At 42.0% G+C, this 17,588-nt stretch overlaps 1 protein-coding gene and 1 long non-coding RNA gene across 2 annotated transcripts in view; both read right to left on the minus strand.

The window, feature by feature from the left end:
* LOC142559736 (carboxypeptidase Q-like) overlaps positions 1–17,588 on the minus strand; it is a 44,319-nt gene that overhangs the window by 6,335 nt on the left and 20,396 nt on the right. Inside the window, exon 4 of the mRNA XM_075671332.1 lies at positions 16,710–16,867. Within this exon, the coding sequence (XP_075527447.1) occupies positions 16,710–16,867 (158 nt within the window). The remainder of the gene's footprint in view (positions 1–16,709; positions 16,868–17,588) is intronic.
* LOC142573115 (uncharacterized) lies at positions 770–8,479 on the minus strand. The gene is made up of 3 exons (XR_012826230.1): positions 8,126–8,479; positions 6,491–6,627; positions 770–1,451 (listed from the first exon to the last, which is right to left on the minus strand). It is a non-coding gene; the product is annotated as an uncharacterized LOC142573115 (long non-coding RNA).

Genomic DNA, 17,588 nt, shown 5'->3' on the forward strand with positions numbered 1-17,588 from the left:
AGCATGCACTATTTCCTGAAATATATGTATGCTCCATATACTGCCAGTGACCTGCTTATACCCAATAATTTAGTTTATTTTTCACCATGTGCTTGCATTTAATATTCCACAGGCATTGTAAGTTAAGCTACCAGAATAACAATCAGCTCGTCTAAGGTTACCTAACTGAACAAAATTATTGTAAAATTTGTGACGAAATGTCAGAAGAAAAGTACTTATTTAATTAAAGAGAAATGTTTACATAATAATGTTTGCACATTTTAAAAGTAAAAAGGAAGATAAGGAGTAAAACCATACCAATACAAAGACATAAGCACCGAATAATGGCACAGGCTTGCTCAATTAAATTTTAAGCAGAACAGTTTTTTTTAAATAACCTCACTATGAACTATCACATGTTTTCATTCGAAAAGCACTGCATCTTATTATAAAGCACAAAAATAACCGGTCACATAAGTAAGAACAAGTCTGAGTGTGTCTTTAACACAAGGATAGAAAGTTGGGCGAGTTGGTACAGTAGCATGATCTTGGATTGCAGCGCGAAGTGACACGGACACAGACTAGAAGCAGAAAGGATGAGCACTAACTCTCAACTAAATTTTTATTGAAACGAAGAATATATATATATATATATATATATATATATATATATATATATATATATACAGGTGACTGCAAAAAACCGCAGCACATCTAAATGAATATTGAATACATAGTAGTAACATGAAGACGACAAACAAAAGCCCTCAGCCATCAACTGCCTGGCAAATCTGAGTGCAAGCTATTCTGTTATCAAGTATATCTGTAGGCATTGCGACCAATGTGCTCCCAAGATGTATGAGGCATTAGTCATTGCAGAGTTGTAAGGACATGACAATCCTAGGACGATTATGTTCTTGAGGCTTTTTTCCCCACTTTCCATCTTTTGAAACGTGTATACTTTAGTCATGAAAACAAAAATGCTACAACTGGCGTGTGACAAGTTTTGCGTCTTATTTCCTTGCAGCTCATTGAAACGAGCCACGATAACAAATTTAAATGCTGTTACCTCATCAGACATTCAAATTTCTTAAACACAAACAAAACCAGATAGGCATTAGAGTGAGCATCACTTAAATACATTACACTGGTTTAAAGTTATTGCACCACTTTGTGCCAGGTAAAAATGTTAGGAACATAAAAAATGTTAAGATTCTACGGCCAACCGTGAAAACTAAATAAAAAAATCATTAAGCTTTCTTAAACGGGTACAGGAGCTTTACAACTGGCCGTCTTGGTGATGGACACGCAGATAGATGAGCAGCCATTCCACTGAGACGAGAATGTTGAGGGCTTCGCATGGAAGTCTGCGAGACACTGCAGAGTAGTTCTTGGTCCACATGAAGGAGGTTGCTTGCATACACGTCTGGGCCACCATACTGAATGCATGGTGTTTCCGGAACCTTTTCCCCCTGCATTGTGGTAAAAAAGCATGGTTAAGCTTATACGATATTTAATATGCAAAAAAGAGGTGAGGCATGCAGACAGGACACGAGAGCAGAGAAGTGAACACGAACGCGAAAAACATGAAAAATTTCATTAAATTGTTTCATTAGATAAAATTTTTACACTATGTGTCATTCATTATGAGGGTTCATAACCGCAACATATTTAATATATAAGCAGGTAGAATTATCAGCTTGGTCAGTTTGTACAAGCTCGTTTGAGGCAAGAAATCGAGTTTCACAAACACGACCTCAACATTCATGATTGAAAAAGGAACACCTCAGATGAGATGCAGTCCTGTGAGTGGGAATTGCACAGTTCAAGAAAAGCAAATTAAAACTCACAGAACGATCCTGAGAAAGGAATAAGCGCCTGCTACTGCAAAAAGCGAATTAATTGATAGGTTTTAGTAGCACAATGGCATCTTTGGCCAATGAGCGCCAAGTCTATACTGCAAAAGATAAACTTAGTGCATCTTTACAAAGCAACTATATAAAGATGACTAACGCCTCTCTGCGCTACAGTTGCTTTGCTCTAGCGTGATGTCATTTTTATGCATGCACACGTACATACACACGCTACACCCAAGTGTAACAGCTGCAGAATTAAAATTGGGAAGTAACAAAGTCGCAACCTTTAACCATTGATCCCAAGCTGTACTAGTGACTGGAGGTTGCACCAATATCGCCAATGACGAGTCGCACTCTCTGCCCGATGTTATGCTGCTCTTATTGTCAAAGATGAGTTGCAGTCGGCATTGAGGAAAAGCTGCCCTCAAGAGCAGCTCTTATTTTTGTGTTATTTCTAACCAGAGACCAATGAAATATATTTTTAGAATGAGAATGACAACGAAAAATTGAGTACGTAAAAAATTTGGAAAATTTGGTACATTTTCCGTAATTAACTTGGGGGTTAACGGCTAAAGCGGCAATCCATAAACTACAAGTTTTGACATGCTTGCTACCAGTGAATGCTAGAAAATATGTTGGCATTCTATAGTTTTGTCCAACAATGCAAAAGAGATGCTTAATAACTGAGGAAATAAATGGAAAAGTATCATGCAGTATATTTCGTGAATGTAATGCAGAATCACTCAACTTCTGTTATTATATAATCTCCACTTGATTAACCTGCACTTTCTCAACTAGTTCAGGAGGTGCTGCATTTCACTACTCATTCCACCAGTTCAACGTGGCAGCAACTGCACGTTGTGATTTGTTTTACTTAGTGCAGGCTTTGTACAGGGCGAGTTCACAGCATTCCCTGCACTTGGCCGAAAGGTAGTGCATGCTTACGCAGGTGTGGTGCCGCTTCTGGACGAGCAAGGTGCAGAAATCAGTTTCATACAATAATTACTAGAGGGAACTCTGACGTTAGTGTCCACAGGAGATCGAACAAGAACGTTTGTACCAGCATGGAAATTATGGGAAGTACATGGATTTGCCTAAACTTCGTCTGTTTGGCTTCAAACGGCTTTGTGACTTTGTAAACTAGTCATTTTCAACAATATACTGCGTAATAAATAAATAAACATTAAAATCGTCCGACGACAGGATTCAAACACGGGTACTCTAGAACAGAAGTCTGATATTAAAACCATTAAGCCACGGAGGCATGTAACGACAAGCGAGTGCAACGCCGTGATGAATTTATCGCGGGCATACCAGTGCCTTGAGACGCTTGGCGCCTTCCGACTTGGCCACCTGGACAAGCTCAATCGTTGCAATTAATAGCAATTGTGCGTGTTGGCGCCGTCTTCTGCACTTCGAAGAGTATAGACATAGACTGCGCTGAAATTTACGACAATAAGATTTATAAGGCGTATAATATACGAAGCCACAAGAACGTCTGAATTCACAAGCACGAATAACAGACAAATCCATGTGCTTCCTATCATTCCCATGGTGGTACGAATGCAGCGCCAGAGTTCCCTGTAGTAATTACTGTAAGAAACTCTATGGCAGAAATAACCGAAGTGCCTCGCATTTTGTTCTGGAGTAATAAACTAAGTTTTGCTGGTCCCATAAATCTTACTGGTCATTAATTCCAAGTTTTAGTGCAGTCACATGTCTAGTAGGCAATTGCGGTATTTTGCATAAACATTGCAAAGCCAACTGTGATGAATGTTCACTCTGGTAAATTGTTTATGATCGAGTAGCATAGACTACTGAAGCAATCCCTGGAAGGCAAGTGAAGTAATTTTCTTATTAGCAGCCTTTAAACAGCATTCGAGCATATGACACATGCACCTCAGATATGCAGATATTTCCTTGACTCAGCAAGAAGCGATGCTTCATGTTCCACGAGGCTACTTCTATCAAAGCAGTATTGGTGCTCTCTAAAAACAATGCCAATGTAGATGATCCAAATATTTTTCAGGGGCAACAGTTATGCCTGAAATCATGCTAGATTGGTGTTTTTAAACACATGCTCAGACCATGTTAGAAGTGCTTCTTAAAACCCTCCTGTTTATTAGACTAGTCATATATCTGTACACAAAGGCTACTAATTACGTTCCATGCTATATCATCATCTTAACAAAAACTTCACTTAGTAATACACATGCTGTGATAAGATTTGAGACCACATTGAGATGCTGAACAAGGTGAACTCATTATTTTTAAAGTGAAGCTCCTGTTCTTCCAAACGAGAAGAAAGGATACTGAGGGTCAAAATTTTTCTGAATCACAGCTGCAAGATGCCAGGGAAGGCACGTGGAAACTTATTTGTAATTCTCTATTTAAATGTAGAAATGATAAAGGGAAATGAAAATGGTCAAAAAAACAACTAGGCATGGGGGGAGAACGAACCTACAGCCTTTGCATTAGGCGTACAATGCACTAACCACTGTGCCGCCGAGGCAGCATTCAACCTTCTACAATGGCCCCTCAGATTGTCGACGCTCGAACACGGCCGTAGTACCACAGCGGTTAGTATATCACATGCGTAATGTGAAGGTTATGGGTCAATTCCCCACCCACAGGTGGATATCTTTTAATCCACTTTCACTTACCTAGAATTTATCATTTCTATACTTCATATAAAAAACTTAAAACATGTTCCTGTATGCTTTCCTTGGCCTCATTATCTGCTGGCTTCTTCCAGTTCTGTTACTTCCAACACTTATACATATTCTAATCTAATAAATAAACAGTTTTGCATGATGCTGGAATGAAATATAAAACATTATTGCAGGGCTGTGTTATGTAGAATGCCTTACATTGTCCAGGCAAGGTGTATTAATGTCAATCTGAAAAAAAAAAACAATTCCCACTCTAGGCAGAAATGCTGTGTACTGCTGTGTGCAACAGGGTTTAACGAAAACAACTTGTTCAGAAATAAAGCCACCAAACAACGAGGAAATATGAAAACTAGATGAAAATTTGTGCAGTTGCATGTTAAAAATTTAGCATAGCAACAGATGAAGACATAATGAAGGAAGCGCAAGGATGGTTTATTTTGAACACACGAGGCAATATACTTGAAAGATGCATATGAGCTTACACGTGGAGAAATATTGTTTATGTAGCATGCCCTTAAGTCAAAGAAACATGGCTGTTTCTCATGATTCGCTACACATGGCTGGCTCACACAACTTAGCCACTTCTATATATGCCTTGTAATTACCAGGTGGTCTGTATGACATGTGCAAGCTTTAAATATGTACAAGTACCACGTAGCTGGACAGCACCAAGGTAATGTCGTTTGCCATCGTTTTGAGGCAGTGAAACCAATTCTTGCATTTTTCCTAATTAGGTAATTAGTTATTAACGATTATTTAACTGCTCAAATATTATATTCAAAGCAAAAGTGTCAGTGCGAAAATTGTAGAGCATCCTGCAAAATTCCCAATCCAGCTTTCTACTGCTCAATAGGTGCAACAAATTTTTTTTTCAAGCTTGAAAGAAGCCAGTGAACACATGCAAGAAGTGCCGTGCAACTCGCTCGTGCACCTGAACACCATTTGGCTCCTCCTTTCATGCTTGAAAAAACTTTATGAAAAGAATATTTTAGAAATTGATTAATTATTATTGACTATGTTTTAGGCAAAATGCATGAAATAGTGTGACTGCCACCTCCATTTTCGGCGACATGAACTGACTCCATTTTCATGTCCAAATCCAGCTATACCTGGTGTGTGTTTTGAGCTGGTTCTGTAATTTAGGCTGGTTTTGACTAATTGAAGCTTCGCACCCTAATAATGGAGTCAGCCTAAAAAGAAATTGATACATAAACGGTAGTGCAAAGTGCTTGTAACCCAAGAAGTTGGTAGCTCTAAGCGGTATTTCTCATTTTGACCTGGTGTTATAGCCCACTTACTATGATGCCATGCTGCTCAGTCATGCTGGTCCCAGCTTCAATCTAGGCCATGGCAGCTGCCCTCCAATGAGGGTAAAATGCAATAACGCTTATGCACTTAGATTCAGGTGTACATTAAAGAAGGCCAGGTTCCCAAAACTTCAGGTTGTGACTTTGGAATGTCAAAGCCCATAATTTAATTTTAAAATCTTAAGGTGCTTTTTAGGAGCAGGGGCATCATCTCGAGCTTTTACTGCACTGCCATGGCACCAAGAAGCTCCAAGTAAATAAAAACAATTTCTTAGACAATGCACATATCTTGCAAACATTTACAAACACTTCTCTGCATGCACCTCTGTTGCTGTTATATTTAGATCCGTATGCCAAGGCCGGTTATGATGTTAGAACATGTTTCAAACTTGTTTTTTTTTTACCGCTTTAAAGTTGTTGGTTATTTTGCATCTCATTGTGTGTCGAACGCACATTTCAGTGCATCAATTTCTTCAGAAAGTGCACTCCTCTTTATTTATTTGTGCATGCAAAAAGGGTTCAGAAGAACTGCTTTCTGAAGGTCTGTATAACAAGCAAAAAAACAATTCTATGTAGGCTGCACAAAGAGAAAGGATTGGTTTGTAAATATGTTATTTAGTTCTTAAAGAAAGAGGCAGCTGTCAGTATTCTGTTCCATGGTAAAAATTGCCCCTACCTGGCTCTGCTTCATTTTCCGATGTTGATGGTCCATTCGGGGGCACTCAACTGATAGGCTGCACTTTGGAGATGTCGGGTGTGCTGTCACCAGGCCCAAGGTCGATCGACATCCTCACCAAAAGTAGAGTCCAAACGCTATAAAAAAAATATCTCATCATTTTTCTATCAGTTTTGTCATCTTGTGCGTTTAACACACGGCCGTCAGTGAAATATTTCGTCACTTGGATACTGAAAGAAATTCAAGCATTTTCTGGCAGCCAAGCTGATGATGATGATGTGTGGTGTTTTATGGCGCAAGGGCCAGGTTTGGCCAAAGAGCGCCATGACAAGTGGTAATGTTGACGTATTATGGAAGATGTGACTTGGCTGTAAACTGGCCTAAAAATTGTCGCTGTAAAGTGCGTAAAATCAACGTGCTATGAAATTATGGCGATGACTAATGACGAATACTATGAACATTAAAATCCATCGTGGAAGAATGATGCAAAATAGAAAATATATAGGATGGTAAAATTACTTGGAGCACTGCTGCCTCGCCAGAGCCCTTGAAACACAAGGGCCTAGAGGCATGTGCTATACGAAAGAGCTATCACAGTGGCATCCTCTGAACAGATGACGGCAGCCAAGCTGAATACATGGTAAATGGAGAACATTAAAGAGCGAATGCAGTTGTCACATTAGATTGATCAAGTAAAGCAGAAATGGAAAATAAATCAGTGATACTGTGTCTGTTGGCTTTGAATGCAAGAAACGTAAAAACAGGAACTTGCAGCCACGCCACTGAATTTCCCGCGTTTGCTACACCTCACAAGTTTGGCATCGTCCGGTACTCGGGGATAGTAACCGCTTAAAATCAAGATAAACGAGCGTCGGCACAAATTAACAGGATACTTAACCGGGCAATATTGGCGCATAAAACTACTCACGTAGCGAAGCTACTGTCAATTGTCCGATGACGCATCTGCGGACGGTGCGGTTTGGGCGAACAATTCAAAAAGGAATGAGAGTTTCACTTGTTTCACGCCTACTAAGCTAAGACAGAATTTGAGTTTCTTACTAAACTATACTGGATATTTACGCTCCGAATAAAACGCTAGAAATTTTGTTACGTCACATTGCATACGTATGAAAGTGAGGAAATTGCTTTTATTGTATTCTGCCCAGACGGCATGCAGCAGCTACCACTCTCATGCAACAAAAGCATGAAAGTGGTACTCGTGACACCGAAAACAAACATATACAGCGCCAACGTTACGTCCCTTGGAGTTGGAACTAAGCACGATCAAGCCAGTTTTCTAGCTTTCATAACGCCATGAACACGACCAAACATCGAGCGAAACAACTCTCTGCTCTCGAAAATTATTACCGCTTCCATTTGTGTACCTATCGCTGCCACAAGCAAAAGTCAATGGGCTAGCTGACCACAAGCCGCAGATTAGACTGACAGCAACATATTACGGTAACGTAAAACAATTTCCACGCTGACTTAGCAGCCGCGGTGTGCTCTAAGTGCTAAAGTTCTCGTTTGCCGCTCGAAATTCACACCATGATGACAGGCACTGCATCTTTCACATGAAATACTGCACGCTTTGCTCCGGAGCTCAATAGAAGGGCGAAACGCATTTGCACGTACCTGAAATCCGCATGCCGGAAACCCGTCGACGCTTCCGAGAACGGGGCGCACAGCCATACACCCGTACGGCGGCTTGACTCGGACGAGAGGCACTTCCATCAAACATTTCACATGTGACATGTTTCACACCGATTGCGCGAACACCAGAAAATGACGCAGGCCGAATTGCGACGCCGAGCATACGTGCATCCACCGATGAGCTGTGTGCGCGGATTGCAGAGAACAAAACCATACAAAACGTTAGGCGCGAGAAGATGGCGGCTCTCGTTGCGGAGACGAAGCGGACGAAGCAATGACGCGCGAATGAATGTTGCCAACTGTTGGTTCCGCGTTATGCCGGCGGTGGTGGCTTTAGTGGCGTGTGTTGCGGCTGTCTAATTTTTTTATTTTTCCCCAAACAGTATAGCTAAGATCAGTTCTTTGTTTGAATTTTTAACTGTGTCGTTTGGCATTATCTTTGTCTTTTTCTGCTATTAAGCGGCCAATTATGGCCTCCCAGGTTCGCGCGCGCCAGCCTCGCGCGCGAATCTCAGAGACCATAAAACAACTCGTTAGGAAATGCCGTTCTTGTCGTTGTTAACGTTTCATCATCGTTTCTTCAACTGAGATAGAGAGGCAGTGTCCCTTTTCCCGGGGTTGGGAGGGGGCGATCAAGACGGCATCGCTCAGCGGGGGGCGGGGGTGTAGGTTGGTGTTGGTTCTTGTCGCGAAATTCGCGAACCCTGCGATTTTTTTTATAACGTAAGCATTTCTATACTTACCCAACAAGAAAAACCATCCGTCCGTCAGTCCGTACCGCACGATATCTTTCAAAATAGAACCCGCAGCAGCGAGTGAATTCACCTTCGTGCTAGCTCTCGCTTCAACGCGACCGAAGCGGCGAGGACACTGCGCTCACGAAGCTTTCAGCTTATGCCGCACTATGCGCTTTTCGCAGATCACTTTCAAGATAGGTGTACGCGCGTCTGTTTTCAAAGCGAAGTAAACGGTGAGAACACAGCGCGTGAAGTTTTCAGCAGTGGGCACACTCTGTCCACAATGCAGTTCGCTTTCAAGATACGGTTCGCGCGGCCGTGCCGCAAGCAGCCGCCGCCGGAGAACGGTTGATAATGGTTCGACGCGGATGAGAAGGGCTAAAGAGCGATAACGGCTCAAAACGAACGGAACGTCACCAGCGCGTCTGGCCCCGCCACCTGCAGTACTTTGCTTGCGCCGCCGACCAGAGCAGCTCGTGTCGCCGCAGCGCTGTCGCTTATACTTGTCGGATCAAGTCTCATAACATTGATAACGACATGGACTGCGTGTAGATGAGGAAGAGTCACAATGCTTAGGCACACTTAGACAAATCCGAGAGGAGTTCCTGTGTGATTTTTTTTGCCGGAAATGTGCAGTCAGCGGTGGGACCCAGAGTTGACAATGCCTGTAAGAGGGGTGCCAAGCTTTTTTTTTTCTTTGAGAATCTTGCCGAGCTCCCAAAGATCTGCTCAAGCTAAGACTTACTGATGGCTGTATGTGTCTTTTTTTATTTTAATATTTGGGGTTTTACGTGCCAAAACCACTTTCTGATTATGAGGCACGCCGTAGTGGAGGACTCCGGAAATTTTGACCACCTGGGGTTCTTTAACGTGCACCTAAATCTAAGCACACGGGTGTTTTCGCATTTCGCCTCCATCGAAATGCGGCCGCCGTGGCCGGGATTCGATCCCGCGACCTCGTGCTCAGCAGCCCAACACCATAGCCACTGAGCAACCACGGCGGGTTGTCTTTTTTTTTTTTTGTTGTCGCATGCCTTTGAACCGCCACGAATTCTACAGTGTAATGACATTAGAGCAGTATTCACGTCCAAAGGGAAATGCAGCCGGTAATATGGCTGCCTGAGGTTTGCGGCCCGGCGGCACTGCCCTCCCCTCCCCCGTTTCCGTTGACAAGTTAGGGGGAGGGGTCTAGAGCAATCTTACACCCCCCTCCCCACAGTGGCGTAGCCAGAAAACTTTTTCGTGTGAGGGGGGGCGGGTCCTAATTGACCGTGGAGGGGGAAGGAGCGGGGCCATTGCCAAAGCAGCAAAAATTTTACTGTTAGTGAGCGTTACAAGTGCCCGGCGTGCCCCACTGTGCACGCCGCTACTAGCCCCCTACCCCCTTCCGCAATAGATGCAAATCGAGCTATCAGAACGAGCATGACACGCATGCATGACATAACATGAATGACATGCCGCGAAGCTAGCATGGATGTCGTCACATCATCATCATTATCATCATCAGCTTATTTTGACGTCCATCGCAGGACAAAAGCTTCTCCAGCGATCTCCAATACCCCTGTCTTGTGCTAACTGATTCCACGTGTCTTCAAGTTTCCCAATTCCATCACGTCCACATTATTCTCTGCCGTCCTCGACTGTGCTTCCCTTCCCTTAGCACCCATTCTGCAACTCCAATAGACCAGCAGTTCTCTCCCTTACGCATTGCAATGTCTGCCCAGCACGACTTCTTCCTCTTAATGTCAACCAGAATATCAGCTATCCCCGTTCGCTCTCTAATCCACATCGCTGTCTTCCAGTCTATTATCGTCATGCCTAATAATTTTCATACCATCGCTCGTTGCGCGGTCCTCAACGTCTTCCCGAGCTTCTTTGGTAACTTCCAAGTTTTGGCCCCATACGTTAGTAACGGTAGAAAGCAATGGTTAGCAGTAAGCTCCCTGGTCATGATTTAGTAATGCCTGCCGTAAGCTCTCCAGCTAATTTTTTATTTTTGTTAATTCCCTTGATCAGAGGCCCCTGCTAGTAATTAACCTCAATAAACATATTTCTGCGCAGGTTTTAGAGGCTGACTGCCGACCATGACATTCGTTCTCTCGCCAGGCTGCGGAACATTACTTTTCTCTTCTGCATACTAACTCTCAATCAGGCTCTTACACTTTCTTCGACAAGGTCCTCAAACGTTTCTTGCAAATAGTCTGCAGCGTTGCTGAGTATGCCAATGTCATCTACAAACCTTAAGTTGGTGAGCTATTTACCATTAGCCCTGACTCCTAACCATTTCCAGTCTAGCTGGTTGCACACCTTTAAGTATTCAGTGATAGCATTGTAAATATTTTGCCATTGATCATATGAAGCCTTTTGCAGATATCTGTCTATGCAAAGTCTGCGCGTTAGTGTCATCCGTTCGATATCAACATTCGTGGGAAACTTCATTTTTGACCACTGTTCGGAGCCAGTGCGATGCTGCCTAGATGCCCCGATCTAATCATTCCAGCTACCTAATTCAAGCGCAGGTAGCGCGCGTTTCATGTATAGCCAATATCAACGCCTTAACTGGCAATGTTCATTTCATATACTGTAAGCTTGTTCATTTACTCCCTTATATTTAGGGTGTAAATTAGAAAGACTGGGGTGTTCCAAGGGTGTTTTCTTGTTGTACACCCTTTTCCGTTAAAAAAGAGTGTTTCAAGGGTGTTTACAAGGGTGAAAAGATGAATACACCCGCATTACACCCATAAGGGTGTTAAAATTTTAAGAGTGTACGGTTAATTTTCAACGTGTTAAACTCATATGACAAGATCCAGCACTACTAGTGCAATGCCGCAGTAGAAACTGTCATGCCATTTGAAAACACTTTCATTGGTCGGCAATTTTCTCCACGACCTTACAAAGGTAGCCTGTGTGGCTTCGGGGCCTGAAAAAGTGGGATCTTGCTATGTTTCACGAGTGTGATCACACGAATGACTTTGCAAATATTCAGAAAAGTTCTGTTTAGCTATATATTGGTAAACAGCTCCAAAATTATCATCTACCTGCAGGTCTGAGGCTTTTCCTTAGTGTTGTAGCTGCACTAAATTTTTGAAAATTGCCTGTGGCAGATGGCACATTTCTAACCCTTGCGCTAGATTATTCGATGAGGCGGCCATTGTTTCTACGAGAAATCAAAATGCCTAATTTAGTAGTTAACATAATTATATGAATTATTTGTTGTTAATTACATTACGGCACGTATTTCAATCTACGAATTTTATCAAACGAGTTTGCAAGGCATATCGACTTGTTCTGAGGATGGCACTAGTTTCGAGATATGCGCCGTCAAACTTGCCGCAAAAATGCACTGTTGTTCCACCTACATTATTTAAGGAGACGTTGTTTTATACATTGAAGCACAAAAGTAACTGGAACACTAATGCATTTCATCAGACCCTTTGAAAATTATCTCGAAACTGGTGTAGATCTCAGACTTCATTTCAAGTGAATACGCGTTGCGAACTCATCGGCTACAACTCGTAAGCTTAAGAGGTACACTGAACGTAAATTATGTGGTAAACTAAATAAACAGTCAAGTTGAGGACGTTTGTGACGAAGACAATGTGCAGATCCTGCACGATGTAGGAATCGATGTTATGCGAAGTATTCTTCTGGTAGCCACCCATCATCGTTTGAGGTTCTGCAAAACGTTACCAGACGGGCCGACGGGTTCGAAGGCGAGCAGCTTCGTGCGTGCGCGTGTGCGTGAGGACAGCAGCAGCAGCAAGACAACGACGATAGTATGACGGCAAATTCATGACGAATGGTTCTTTTTTTGTGTGTGTTTCTTTTTGTGTTGTTGTTGGTGGTGGTGGTGGTTTTTGTACTGTAGCGAAGAGACGTGAATTGCTACCTGTTCCATTGCGACATGGGCCAATCTTGAAGGCTGTACATGTCGCACAGCGCCTACGTAGCGTCAGCACCTACGAGGACTGATGCAATGTTGCATAATCGCATAATATTTTTGCGTTATTTGCATTATTTTATTCGTTCCATTGCCGGACTTAACATTTTCTTTCCGGACTACCTGTTTGTTTTATTCAGGCTGAGTTTTTTTTTTATTCGCTCTGTTTTTTTACGCGCATGCATGTCGGCGTCTTCTTTCGCGTCGTATTTGGTTGATACGCCTTTCTTTCTTTCTTTCTCTCTTTCTTTCTTTCTTTTTTTTTTCAATATGCCAAGCGGGTCTATCCGGGAGTATGGTGCACCGTGGTCAATATTTTACTACAATGGCGCTAATTACGCCCGTACCGTTAATGTTGCCTGCCCTGCGACTAATTATCGCTTTTTGTTACCTTGAGACCTACATTTTGCTGCCTTTTGCGTCTTGCTACCACGCTCGAAAGGAGGCGCGAAAGGACCGTTTTTGACCAAGAGGCCGCACAGATTCCCGGATGCCACGTACGACACGCACGTGTGAAGTCACCAAAGAAGACGTTGTCTTCGTAAAGTTTGTGCAGCTTGGTTTGTACGGACACACTGGTGACTCCGGGCACCGACGCAGGATCATCGCCAGCCGTCACAGATTATGTGGACTGGGTTTGCGGAAAAAGAGAAAGACAAAGAACTGGAAAAAGCACTCCAATGCCGATTTGATGTAGACCCGCGGTGCAGTAAAATGCATTTAGCTGCCGGATGCGCCCGCTTCTCCGTGTTGCGCGCGGAGCGCACAGACACCGATCAATGAGGAGACACTGAATTCCAGAATCATGGTTAATCATTCTCGCGCATCGCAGGCCTTGTGCTTTACGCTGTTCGTTTCCAACCCTTGCATCCTTCTTAATTCACGCACTTGTAATGAAGACGCACAGCTTTGGAGACAAAAAATGCGAAAACAAGTGCGCTCCAATGCCGACCTGCAATGCCACGGAATTGGCACAGCAGCCATTCTCTGTTTGTTGGCAAGCAGCGACACACGAGTGCCACAACAAAAAAATTACATGTTTTCCTCAGAAAGGAGACCTGGCACAGTTAGTGCGGCTTTGGCAGGATACAGTCTGTTACAGTCTGTCTGGTACAGTCTGGCAGGATACTTTGGCCTGCTACAAAATCTGACTCATCACTACCCGATATTTTTACGCTTTCAGAATAATGAAAGCTCTGTCAAAGCCACTTACACAAAGCTAACACTTGACAAAGAAGCTTTCATTTATTCACTGAGCCAAGCTGATTGGTCGTCTATAGCAGATATGAAAGATCCACGAACGGCCTTCTCGTTCTTTATATCTGTACTAAAATCGTATTCTGACTGCCATACCCGCAAAGTCAAATGCAAGAGAAAAAAAAAGTTTGTGTCCCCACAGAATCCTTGGCAGTCAGATAAGCTTGATGCGCAGAAAAAAGAAAATCTGTATAAGAAGACGTAACTACGGCCATTTAACGGCAATTTGACTAGGAGGTATAAAAATTTGCCAACTTTCTTGGTATCGAACTAAAAAAAGCTAAAAAGAAACTTTATTACGAGAAAAAAATATTAGAATGCGGAGAAGACATTAGTAAGAAATGTAGAATAGCAAATAATTTTTAATAGGCGAAACAATTGCGATATTTTTAAAAAAATTATTCATAACGACAAAGCGTACACCACCTCACAAGATATTGCTGATGCTCTTGCAGAATTTTTCTTTAGTAGCGATTCGCATATACCCACGCAATATAACCATTTAATGCGACGCCTACCTCACTCGTTTTTTTTGTTTACAACTAAAGCAGAGGAAATAGAAAACATTATAAGAAATTTAAAAGCAACAAGTGGAAGTCCTGATAATATTCATTCGAATCACATCAAGCTAATTGGGCACCTAATCTCAGATGCTCTCGCAATTATTATTAACCTAATGTTTAAGACTGGAACCTTCCCACAAGTACTAAAACAAGGTAGAATTACTCCAGTATCTAGAAAGGGTGACTGTACCTTAATTACTAATTATAGGCCAATATGCATTCTACCCTTTTTTAGCAAAGTTATTGAACGACTGGTAGAAAAGTGCGCTAAGTACCTATCTAAATTTAGTATTATTTCACCATTCCAATTCGGCTTCCGCAAGGGTTATTCAACTGAACGTGCTCTCATCGCCCTAACTGAACAATTAAAGATGGCAATCGATAAGGGTATGTATGCTGGATCAGTGTTCGTGGATTTAACTAAAGCATTTGATAAAATTAACCACTGAATTTTATCCTTTAAACTTGAATCTATCAGAATAACAGGTCCTGCTTTAATACAAGATTACTAAAAAAACAGAGGACAAAGAATTAGAATTAATAGTGTTCTTTCTAAATCAATGACAACAAACATTGGTGTACCACAGGGACCCATACTTGGTCCGCTGTTGTTTTTAATATATGTTATTGACCTACCTAATTGCCTGCTTTCTTCTAACTACATTCTTTATGCAGATGACACAACTATCTTTAACTCTGACATTTGTTTATAAGGAACCGAGTCTCGAAACTTAATACTGACTTAAACAACGTGCTAAATTGGTGCAGTATTAACCAGCTCAATATAAGCTCGTTTAAAACTAAATTTGTTTTATTCATGTCCCACCAACACTCATCCGCATTAATTCTTCCGCTCTACCTTGGTAATAATCTTATCACGCATAGTACTTCCGGTAACTATTTGGGTGTAGAACTTGATTGTAACCTTAAATTTTATCAACACATAGCCAACATTAGGCAGAAGGCAACATACGGAATAAGGGCACTTTTAAAAGCTCGGTACGTATTTAACCATAAAACACTACTCTCTTTATACTACTCATTTATCAATTCACATATAGACTATTGTATTGCGTGCTGGGGCAATACTTATCGTACCCACTTACGATCATTACAGGTATTACAAAACCAGGCTGATAAAATAATCACATTTAGTCCTAACCATTTCAATTCCGAACAGTTATTACATAACTATAACAGTCTTACTGTAGACGAACTTGTTAACTTTAATCTTGGTACGCTTTTTATACCGACAACTAGATTACGCTCACCGCAAGAGTCTGTTACCTCAATCTTGTCTAATGAATGCTAATCTTACGCGATTTACACGAAACAATAATTTTATTCTTCCCAAGGTACGCACAAATTATAGTAAGCACAGTATCCATTTTTCGTCCGTTTCCTTCAGGAACACACTACCTCCTACTATTAAGTCATGTAAATCATTTCAATTTAAACGAGAACTAAAAGACAACATTTTATCATCTCCAACCACTAAGCTGTCTTTTTTTTTCCTTTTCACCCTTCCAAATGTACATTTTGTTAATACTTACGCTGCACAAATAAAAGTTAGGTTGGTTATGTCTCATTATCAATTTAGTTTCATAATGGCGTTATAGTTACTTCTGTAATTAGTCGAATGTAATAATAATTATAATTTTTTACTAGCATGCGTGCTGCTGATTTGTATTAGTACTGCTAAACATAAACCAATGCTATGTTTGCTATTTTTTTACTTTTTTCATTATTTGTTGCAACTGTTGTTTATATTTTTACTTATACGCTGTACAGGAGGTCCCGTTACAGTCTTTGACCTCGGGACCTCCTCCTGTATAATATTCCCTTGTACTGTATCTTGTCTATTATGAATAAAAACCTCATTCATTCATACATCAAAGATGACAAAAAAATGATGACGCTTTCTATTTGTTGCAGTAAGTTAATTTTTTTATTCCTTTGGAAACACCTAGATAAGACCACACGAGAGCCACTTCTCGTTATAACGTCAAAGTTTCCGCGATTAAATTACCCGCACTGCTCGCCACCTTCACCAACCGAGTGAAGCTCACCGCGTTCCACGAGCCTTGTCAGCAATGCGGCGTCCTCGACAGTGACTGCGGCGGCGGGGATCTTCGGGTGGTCGGGCAGGTACTTCAGCATTCCCGTGTGCGGCGTGTACAGCGAGGCCGGGGTCGCCGAGCGCACCAGAGCCGCCACGGCGCCGTATCTGCGCATATTGCACGCACGGCGCTCTGCTTGCGCCATTTCGGGCAAATAACACGCGAACAGGAGAATTCAAACACAGGCGCAGAAAAAGAAACACAAGACGTTCGCTGAGTGATTGGACATGAGTATTAGTTTTCCTCCTCCATAAAGAAGGTGTGTGTACGCGTCAGTGCAAGGCCAATTAGCTATATGATATACTTCCAAGTAGTCTTCCGGTCTTGCTGATCATACGTGAATTTTTCCGTTCGAGCTTGATTACTCTAGGATAATACAGGCATACATATATATTCACAGCAGAGGCACTCGCTGAAGCTTCAGCCATATTTATACTATATCGGTTGTTTTTATTGTGATAGCAGTTATATGGACACTCCAGGCGCTTTTCTGCCGTCGCCGTGATGTTGCCGTGATGATGGCTCAGAGGTCGTCGCTGTCGCCGTGAAGTGAGAGGCACAGCATGAAGGTCAATTCACTCGCTGCTGCTGCCGCGCTTCCTCACTCCAGTGTTCCGACAGCGAGTTTCCGCGGTCATCGAGCGAGATATGTTCATGTTAGCTTGCGCGCACGTGACCTCATGCTTGTCAATTTAGTTAGTAAGCTATTGCTTCCAACTTTATACGATCGATAAAGCTCCTATCCTTATTTCGTATATGTCTACTAATTTGCTATCATAATCGATGCTTCACCTTTTGGGCGAAACTGCGACTTTTTTTTATCGTAAA

The sequence above is a fragment of the Dermacentor variabilis genome, chromosome 1, assembly GCF_050947875.1.
Source record: "Dermacentor variabilis isolate Ectoservices chromosome 1, ASM5094787v1, whole genome shotgun sequence".
NCBI classification, from domain to species: Eukaryota; Metazoa; Arthropoda; class Arachnida; order Ixodida; family Ixodidae; genus Dermacentor; species Dermacentor variabilis.